Below are 10,986 nucleotides of genomic sequence, written 5' to 3'. Positions count from 1 at the left end.
GTGGACAGAAGTAATCTCACTCAGTGTTCTTGTCGATAAACTGGATACCTATGACAATATCAGAAGTGTTTTCAACCGAAACAATTTTTCGAATAAACCCGAACAAGTTCGTCAAACTGTGCAATCCCAAAAATCCGTACCTTTTCATGACAGATCGTCTATTGTTTGCTATGGATGTGCTATGGTGTGCCAGGGGTCATCAAAGCAAAATGTCCAAACTGTTCTCCATCGACCGTGATGATAGCTGTGAAATCTCCAAACAACGCTATTTTGTACATCTGTCACCCCACAGACGCTCAGGTATCGCTACCGCTGATGGAAATTCAAGTATGTCAAGATCGTGGTCTCATGTGCATCGACACAGGTGCAACGCGCTCGATTGTGGGAGAACTAGTATACAAGCTTTTCCTGAGAAAAAACATTCATATGAACAGTAACACCACCATTTCTCTGGCTGATGGTACTCAGTTTATCAGCAGTGTTTATGAAGTGGAAATACGTGTACGCGTTGGAAATCAAACTGCCAATACTACCTTTTTGGTTTGCAAAGGGTAACCGATCATTGCTGGGATTGGACTTCTTGACGGCAGCAGGCATCGCTGTGGATCTAAAGAGGAAATGTTGGTGTTTCAGTGACACTCCTCATCACCGATTCTCATTCCCACAGATCCCGACGGTTGAGCGCGCTGCACTTAGCACCATGTTAATCAAAGATCAGCATGTCCTCAAACCAGGGGGAAGAGCCTACTGCAGTCGTTCAGTATCACATAAACGCAAGTAATAGTTCACCTACAGCTGTGTTTCAGTACCGAATGTCTCCAGCGAAAACCAAGAAGGGTCGCAAGTCTGCCCGGCGGGACTCGTGGACATCCAAAACCAGAGAAAAAGGAGGACGCAAAAAGGTCGTGGCCATGATGGTAAGGGCGAATATGCCCGGAAAAGATGATGCGAAGAAACAAGGGTCCAGCCCTAAACCTCAGTCGAACGTGGACTTACTCCAGAACACGTTTGCACCGAATCTTGCGAGAAGTCTGAAGGGGTCGTGTGCAGCTCGCTGATGAACCAAATGGTCCACATACAACCCCCCAAATAACCTTAAAAATGATACAATTTTCTGCTTTGGCAGAATCATTAATTGCATTCTCCAACATTTGTGATATTTGGCAATATATCAATGATTTCCTGCTCAATTAAAATCGATTACACAAATTTTGTCGATAGGATTTGGTGGAAAAGAGTAAAACAAAAACTAGAAAGTAAAGCAAAAACTATAAAGTAGGACAAAACCAAGAAAGTAAGACATTTTACCAAAGAGTAGGAAAAGTAGGATGAGTGGGAGTCCTGCAGTGAAGAAATAAAACTGCTGTATTTCTAGATTTTGTGCATGGAAAAAAATTGCAGAAAATATAGGGAGTTGAACTAAGCATTTAGCTAAACTGCACTAAGTATTTTCAGTGCATTACAAGGGTTTCTCTGATCAAAAAACAGAGCAATTACTTTTTGTATAAAACCTTGAATTCTATGACCTAATTCTTGATTCAAAATAATAGATGTTGTACCAACATAAATATCACTGGGCTTTTGACTACTTTTCATATTAAAATTTTGAGTTTGTTTTTTACCAAAACCTTGTTTTTATTTTACCAATTTTATCTTGTTTTTTTACCAAAACCAATTACATCTGTGAAAGAGTAAAAATGTGTAAACTATTAAGCAACATCATGCAAGTCGAAAACACATCCATTAATTATGCAAGAAGCAATCTCATCAATAGAATGTTTTATTTAGTTGATGCTGAATGGCATTTTGGTTGTGCATCGAGATGTCTGCACCATATGTGTGATACTGAGTTCCACCACTCATTCACTTTAATGTGTGTGTGTGGGGGACTCATGAATAAAATCACTTTTCTCTATAAAAAATGTTAATCTATGAAGTTAATTTGGGCTTAGTGACCTTTCCTGTTAGATAAACACAGATTTTAGGAGTTCATATTTTTTGCTTGTAGGTCATTTGTAGTTTATTCATTAATGCTTAATTAAATTTGAGCAATTAAGAGAAAGCAGTTAGGTGATATGAAAATATGCATTCTTAATGATTAACAAGATTTGTTTTAATTAATAAGCAGTCAGCAATTTTAATAAAAAAAATCTGATTTAAATAAATAACATGATTTTTTCATACCTTGGACTCCAGCCATGCAAATTTACACATGACTCCAATCCATACGTTGTTCTCATCATGACACAGAAGAGCTGTCTCGTATCACTGTGACTTAGCATGAATGAACTTAACCAGATGGGACTTGAATGAGCAATAATTTTCATACTAAATAACAGTGATTTCACAGGGGTTCTAAATTCATTTATAAAAAAATTTCAAGTGCATATACTTTTTCTTTTTCATGATACATATATTTAAGTACAAAACTGGCTAATGCAAGGTGAATTCAGAGAAGAATGCAACTGCCTCTGCTGGGAATCAAACCACTTGCTCCCCTCACACCACATACTTACCCGAATTGTGAGGGAACGGTGGTTTGATTCCATGCTGAGGCAGTTGAATTTTCTGTAAAATGAAAAGCGGAGAGTGACATCTTTATGTACATTAAAACATTAAAGGAAGGCACAAAACTACAAACCCAGGTTCTGTTCCAGTTTGAACACAAATAAGTTTATTTATATATCCTATGAAAGTATCTTCAATTTTATACTTTAGCTAACACATACATGGTTTGACAACTTGGGAAAAAGTTTTCAAAGGGGATCAATTTTATACAATTTCACCCAATATCCGCAGGCACATCGCTTGGGCTCATTCATATGCACCCACATCCAGTTCACTGTAGTTGAATCCTCATCACCTGTAACGAAAATTAAAAGAGTAAATGAAAAACTATAACACCTGAAAAAAAAGAATGAAAACTAAAAGAATTATATCTACATAAGAGGTTGAGCATAGCATACACTTTTTGTTGTTGTTATGCATGTTTGTGCTGAAGAAAAAAGATCAAAAAGAAGAAATCCAATTAATTTCACTCAGGCTCAAGAAGTGTCACAAGTTTGATTATAGGCTTGACATTTAACATCCTTTATACCTGCTAAGGGCCTTATGATGGGTTTTAAATCACAGATAGAAAAAAAAAGAAAAAATATATATTTTAATATGAATATAAGTCCATAAGTTGGACAAACGTGAAAGGTAAGGAATTATAATTTCCAAAATTCCCATTTCTCTCAGTTACGAGATGATTTTCTGCATTCCCGGTCAAAGATATATAAATAAAAAAAATAGCATAATTTTCCTATAACTTTGTTTACAGGATTTTTTCATTTATGCAACTCAATTAGTGATCCCTCAATTATGAGTCGCTGAAAATTTTATTTTTTCTCCCAAAAGGCGAGTCTGAAAAGATAATCAATGAAGAAACTATTGCTTGTTACAACTGTGTCAAAAAAAGTACACATTCTTTTCTTTCCTTGAGGAAGACGCTCTAACTGGAGCGTCCATCATCAGTCTGTTTGGTGAGGCTTACCTGTATTAATAAACCATACTACTTCACAAGTCTGAAAGGGCTAGTTGAATTGATATGATAAAACACTAGTGAAATTATACTATGTGATATTAAAAATAAAAGATCACTACCAATAGCATTTGTTTTAAAAAGGTGATATGATTTTGCTTTGCAGCATTTTGCTTTTTCATACTCAGAGGGCTCCCATTTAAAAAATTGGAAAAAGCAGAAATAAAAAGTAGGATGGGGAGAGTACTCCCTTCCCTTAGAAAACAATCATAGCAAGATAAAAAAGAATCCCTAAAATTTTCTATTTTAAAAAGAATTTTAATTAATTTTTTTTATAGCACTATTTCAGTATCTTGTAAAATTGACTGAAGGTAAAGCAAAATGACAGAAATGACGACTTTGTTTTGGCCAAAAATTGTTTTTGCAACAGTGTACTAGCAACCACAGAGATAATTCTTTTCTGTCCCCCTCACAATATATATTACATTCATTTTTTATAGTCCTCCAAAGTGCAGAGTCTGCCAACTCTCTTCGACAATGCACAGCAAATTATAAAGGCATGTATGTTTATTAAGAATGACACCACTTTCAAAAGCACAGCGCTAAATGTGTAAATTACAAGATTGGATGTAAATAAGTCAAGATGAACAGGATGGTTTCACTGTGTTACTATCCCCATTTTAAATAGCTTTGTTTATACTGTTCCGAATAATTTTTCACAAGGCCTTGAAATAAGCAGAGGATGGAAACACTTCGCAGGACGTTACAAATTTATTTACAGAACAGCAATTTTTACATGTATTTACAAGCAGAGATATACACTAACCAGGTCAGAGTTCTCTTATTGAGCATGAAGTCCAACAACTCTTTTATTCTCCTGCTGTCATCATAGTATCACTTTTTATAGGCTTAGAGAAATTGAGAATTCTCATAGTTCCTAGAAAGTGGCAGCACTATATGGAGAGGACGAAATCCTCTCCAATCACGTCATGCCAGTCACAATCAGGCCAGTTTCCTTTCCCTCAGCGCAAGTCCAAATCGAAACTAGTAGCAACTGCTGTCACAGAAATAAAAAAATATATGTGCCATCTATCATTCATATGTCGTAACATTGCCCCTTTTCTTAGAATTGTTCGTTCCGACCATTCAGTCCTTAAGTCGGGTTGCATTCACTGTGGTAAGAGGCTAGTCTGTTGAAGTGGACCACCTTGCACTTTGCGTATGGTGTTTTCTGGATCCGAGCTATGACGTCGTTCAGTCTCTCCAAATTTCTGTAGGGTCCTTCCCATGACATCTGAAGTTTCGGGCACAGTCCGTTCCAGTGTTTCAGGTTCCAGAGCCAAACGAGGCCTCCTTTCTTGAAGTCATGAGACGGGGTCTAGGTATCATAGCGGTTCTTCATCTTTTTAAAACCGATGTTGATCCTGTCTCTGGCAATTTGATGTACACCCTGGAAGCGCTCCAAGAGTCCCTGGACGTATTCCTCAGGTGGAAGAGAAGCATTTGGTGGTCGCCTGGTCAACAGGCAGCCGAAGATCTCATCCCATCAGCATCTGTGCTGGTGAGAATCCAGTGCTCTTGTGGATGGCAGTTCAGTAGGATAGCAGGAAAAATAGTATCCTGTTGGTTCTGCGACACGAAGAGCGAGAAATGATTCAGGATGGTTTTATTGAATCTCTCGACTATCCCATCGGTTCTGGGTGGAGCGGAGTTGTTTGCATCTTCTCAATTCCTAGAAGCTTGTACATGCAACCAAAAACCGCTGAAGTGAAGTTCCTTCCCTGGTCGGAATGGATCAGCGTGGGGACTCTGAATCAAGACACCTAATTTCGTATCCAAACTTCAGCCAGTGTCACTGCTTCTTGATCAGGAACGGGATATGCTTCCAGCCACTTGGTAAAATAGTCCATGGTGACCATTGTGGGTTCTGGGTAACAGTCTGAGGATGTCCAGGACGATTCTCTTGAACGGCACTCCAACGTTGGAGGCAGGCTTAGGTACACTTCGGAGGTCCTTTGCGAGCAGCGCAGTTGTTTTCTTGAACCATTTTTCACATCTGTCCTGGACTTGTCCCAACAGAAGTGTTCATGGACCTTCTGGAGCATTTTGGTGATGCTTAAATGTCCACCGGTCGGGCTTTCATGCCTTTCAAAACCTCTTTCACACGGACTCTTGGTAGGATGAGTTGCATCTGAATGTTTTCTCGTCCTCAGACTCCCATTTACAGTACAGCACGCCATCTCTCCTCTCCAGAGAATCCCATAACGCCCAGTATCTTTTAGTCCTCAGACTGGAAGAAGCAACATTTTGCCCTGTTGGTTTGTTTCCAACGGATTCCTTCAAGTCGTATGTCGGGAGCTTCTAGTCGAAATTTTCGGGTGTTCTCGTTGCTCCAAGGATCATCATTTGAGACTTGAGATGTTATCTGTCTCACTAGAGGGTTCACTACTACTACTAAACCACACATGTACCTCGTCCATATTCCTCTGCGGAACCTCTAACGAATTGGTACATGCGGGAATGTGTGTGTACGTGTAGTGAAACCTGACGTGAAGTTTGTTTCTGTGTAATGCTTGTTATGTGTAGGTTATGCTTGTTAGTGAACTAGAGGGTTCACTGGCTCATGCTTCTCTGCTTTGAAGCAATGGTGACAGTTTTGTGGACATGGTCTTCTTTGATAGAGCGTCGGCATTTCTGTGAGAGGCTTCTTCATGATGCTGGATCTCCATGTCATATTCCTGCAGATGTTGTATCCACTGAGCGACTTGACCCTCTGGGTTCTTGAAGTTCAACAGCCAGCTCAAGGAGGTGTGATCCGTGCAAAGGAGAAACGAACAAAGGTTTATGGAGGCAACTTTATCACTTAATACTCTATAAACAAATATCAATAGTAGTAGTTTATATTGTATTGCAAGCTTAATTGTGTCTATCTTTGATTGTATGTGCATGGCCATCAAGTACATATGAGGAAAAGAGATGAAGGCGACAGCCATTTTTCTTGAAATAATTTCTGCCATATTGTGCTTTCTCTGAAGCCACTCATCCCCTTGGGAAAAATGATGCCATTTTGACACCAGACCATGCAGACCTGCAGAGAAGTAAAAGAATTATCTACTGATTTGATCTAGAATGTCTGTCTGGGCGGACATGTCTGTCAGCAGATCCAACGTTTAACACACAGTTGTCATTTACTATCTCATTGTAATAATTTAAAGGCGCACAACTTCTTGAGGAACTTCCAGACCTTGGAGCTCTTTTACTTGGGGACCCACCTTTCATTTCCTGGAATAAACCCTGTCATTGTGTTTGACCTCAGGTGTTTTATCTCAAGAGCACCAAATTCTCCCCCCCCCCCCCCACTGACCCATACATAAGCTAACTCTGAGCCATTGCTGGTTTCTAATAGGTCACTGCACAGCACTTTATCCTTCCAGTGTATGCCTGTGGAAAGCTATGGGAGCTCACAGTGTAACTACAAAAGAAGCCTAACCCCCCCACCCCCCCCTGTAAGCACGTATTGACCCTGAGTAAAATCAACATAGAACAACAGTAAAAAAAATTCAGAACTTGTTTTTTTGTCATGATTTTCGAAGACTTCGTTAGTCTTTTTTAAGAAGATAGGCACCAATGTTGGCAGAATTTTGATTGGGGGAGCAGCTCCCCTTGCCCCCCCCCCCCGCGGCTACGTCACTGATAGTGGTGCATTACTTATTGTGTTGTAATTCCTATCGTGGTGTATCACGTATGTATTGTGATGTATCAAGTATTATGCTGTATTTATAATGGCAGCGCATTGCTTATCAAAATCAGAGTGAGAAACTGGCAATTGAATGACTATTTTGCAGGCATTCGCAATGCCTGAGGAACATTTTGCTTTATAATTAAAGATGTAACGAGTAGTTGGGTCCATTGGAGGAGTTGAGGGGGTTGGACGCCGAAGGTGTCAGGGGGCTTTGCTCCCCAAATGAATGAATGCCAGAACTTTGCCACTGGACTTATCCCGTTGTTGAGATCTCTTCCAGCCAGCTTCACAAAATAGTGTTCCAGAGTCTGGAACATTATTTTGTGTCAAAAAAAAAAAAAAAAAAATCATACAAAATTTACAATATATTTTCCCCGGACAATTGGGTACTGTCGCGATTAACAAATTTTGTGGTTGGGAGTTGAAGAAAAGTTTCGGGGTTTCGTTAAGATGGATGAATGTACACATATTAGGATGAAGGCATGTTAAGCAATTGAGGAGGGCCCATGCCATCTCATCTGTTATTTTACACTTGCCATATGATATACACAGGATACAAAAAAAGCAAACGAAATGAGAAACTTATTGTGAAATATAAAATATCCATCGGAGTGAGTCATGTCGCTTAACACCTTATTGGTGAGCAAATGGGTTTGATAACTTGCGGACTAGAAGCCAGCACCAGTTTTATTGGGTTAAGTTCACTCCCTCCGGTGGATTTGATGAAAAAATACAAAATAGAAATAATGTGTGGGGAATATATACAATTAGGGATCACCCGTGCCATTTCGCTTAGCACCTTACTCGGTGACCAACATGAATACTACAATAGGCTTTGCCCCCTAGTATACAATAAAAAATATAATGTATGAAAATGAAATAAATTTAGGAAATAAGCAAAGTTTTTTGTGGAAAAATTTGTTCCCCGAGTGGGGGGGGGGGGGGGGGTCGGCTTATACTCGGGTCAGTTTTTGATACGAAAATATCGACACCCACTTTTCTTCTTAACTTGCAGAGGATCATCTCCTTTCAACATCCAGCAATAGTCGGCTATCATACTAATATTCCACCTTCGTTGATATCGCCTTTCCATTTCCTTTACGTCTTGGTGAAATCTTTCACCTTGCTGACAGTGCTTAAATTTTCAGGGAATAGTCCAGGTGCAAATGGAGAAATGAACTTTCAAGCTCATATTACATCCTAATATCTTGAAATCAGCTAACATTTCTTCTACATTAGATTTGGGGTTGCTATGATTTTCAAGAAAGCTGGTTACAACTAGTTTGAAAGATTTCCCAGGTTTTTCTTTCATTTGTTTGTATTGCGAGCTCAAAATTTTCATACTTCATTTTTCTGATGTCAAGTCCTACAAATACCCCCTTCCTTCAGCTTTGCTTCAGATAAACCCGGGAACTATTCACAAAGGTATTGGAAACATTCACCCTCTTTTGGTAATGCGTCAACAAATTGTTTTACAAGGGCTAATTTTATATGAAGATGTGGAAGTAAAACCTTTTTGTACATAAATTTCTTTCCCTTTGAACAGCTTTGACTCCGGGTTACAATGTCTTCCTTTTTGGCCATTTTATCTTTATATAATGTTCTTTTCTATCTATCATGGCCATCCCATTCACAAAGAAAACACAAGAATTTCATGTAAACACTGTTGACCAAGCAGCATAGATACCACCTTCAAATCATCGCAAACTGCTCATTTGTATTCTGAATACGAAACTTTGAGTATCAATTCAAGATTTCTATAACTCTCTTTTAAATTAACTGAATGCTCAACAGGTACAGAAGCATACTCATTTCCATTATATAATAGTGCAGTAGAATCTCGATAACTAGACACGTGGATAACTCGACATCTATTATTCTCTTGGTTGGCACAATACTAATTTCAATATAGGAAAAACTCTCTAACTCGATGCATGCTTGGCTTAACTCCACTTAAGTTGAACTGGATCAAGGAATTATCCTAAGCATAAAAACTTTTTACAGAAAATTACAGACCAAAAAAATTTGTGGATGTTGGAATGGATGCAAAAAATTCTGTTTTAGATGCTGTTGAGATAAATTCTGCATGGTCGTGAGTGCCATGATTCGGAACTGCTTCCGTCATGTTAGTTTTTGTTCCAAGTCTTTGGAAAACAATTTCTCTGAAGATTTCTCTCAGATTATGTGTGGAGAAAGCATAAATAACACTATAACGCTACAGGTGATTGTATCGAAGATGAATTTGTGAACACTGTCTCTGATCTTGTAACTTCAGGACTTTTAGAAGACATATATTCTAGAATCAATCAACGAAAGAGCAAGTGCTTCATGTTCCAGAGAAATAGAATCTGAAAATTCAGATGAAGTACAGTCAAATCCCGTTATAACGAAATTTTGTTATAAAGGAATCCCAGGATTTTGCATTATTCCTATGTAAACTTATCTGGGGATTAGAAAAGTGTTTGTTAAAAACAAGATTTAGCTATAACAGTATTCGTTAAAATAGGATTTGACTATCTGCACCATCTCGCCACGATGCATTAAAAGCTATAGATGCGGTACGTTGATTCCTACTCACTCAAGAAAAAGCTGAGCAATCGTGGGATGAACTGAATAGTGTAGAAGAATTCTTGTTTTCTCTTCGGGAAAAAAAGCAAACAAATATACTTGATTATTTTTCATGAGGTAAATTTTTTGTATGTTTTTATTCTACTATGAAACTACCCAGAATTAAAATTAAATTATCACTTTATTTAATGGAATTGTTGATGTTCGAATGTACGTGCACAAAAATGATCAAACAAACATTTAGAGTGAAACCCCACTAACTTGACATCAGCTTAAGTCGACATGTTTGTTGATACTTTTAGGGTGTCGAGTTACAGAGAGTCTACTGTACTTCTTTTTGACAAATCAATAAAAAGTTGCCATTCGTTGGGTTTGAATTGCATATTGAAAGTTGCCATGAAGCCTGGAACATCGCTGCAATAAACAAGTTCACCCTCTTGAGAAAAAAAAGAAGAGGGAATCAACTCTTCTGCTCTACTCCGAAACCAAGCAAATGACATACCAGATAACAAATTTTTTTCCTTCAATCTGGGACCTAAAACTTGTGCAGATTCCTAACATCTAAGTCTCTGACTAAATCATTTAGTTCAGATTGTGTAAATAGTTTAGGTTCATCGTTACCGGGGTTGTATGTATCATCGTCATCACTTCCACATGAACGTACTGTTTCTGGATCACCAAAATTTTCCAATGTATCTGGAGGGGATGGAGCTAGTATACCATGTCCATGAGGGACGGTGTATGGCAGATGGGATGTTTGCATAAAATATCTTGTTTTGTTCTTAGATTGATTTAAAGAGTGGAGGACAGACGTGCACTAACACACAGTTTACCAGTTTAGAAGAAAATCCTAAATAAATAAACTGGTTAACTGTCTGTTTAACACAACAGTAAAGCCAGAGAAAACAAGTTAAAACCAGATCACTAACCTATTAGTGCATGTCCGTCCTCCCCCTTCCCACAATTTTCTCCCTTACACTATTCGGCCAATAGTTCATTCTTTCTTAAATTGAATTTATACAGAGTGAATTATTATTTAAAATCAATGAATACGTTTAATAAGTCTGTATAAACAATTTTACATTGTTCTTAAATACTAAAAAATTTACACACATAAGACCTGTGATTAAAACTGCACATGATGGAATTTAAT

The 10,986-nt window shown here is 38.2% G+C and overlaps 1 protein-coding gene across 1 annotated transcript in view; it reads right to left on the bottom strand.

Moving 5' to 3' along the window:
* Positions 1–2,646: 2,646 nt before the first annotated feature.
* Positions 2,647–10,986, bottom strand: part of LOC149086551 (cytochrome c oxidase subunit 5B, mitochondrial-like) — a 100,084-nt gene continuing 91,744 nt past the window's right edge. Inside the window, exon 4 of the mRNA XM_089256023.1 lies at positions 2,647–2,863. Coding sequence (XP_089112149.1) covers positions 2,757–2,863 — 107 coding nt within the window. The 3' untranslated portion in view covers positions 2,647–2,756. The remainder of the gene's footprint in view (positions 2,864–10,986) is intronic.

This window comes from Pholcus phalangioides, unplaced genomic scaffold (genome assembly GCF_987345545.1).
Source record: "Pholcus phalangioides strain wild (caught in Gottingen) unplaced genomic scaffold, Ppha-v1.0 ptg000004l_1, whole genome shotgun sequence".
In the NCBI taxonomy this organism is placed as follows: Eukaryota; Metazoa; Arthropoda; class Arachnida; order Araneae; family Pholcidae; genus Pholcus; species Pholcus phalangioides.
This window is presented reverse-complemented; position numbering and strand designations above follow the sequence as displayed.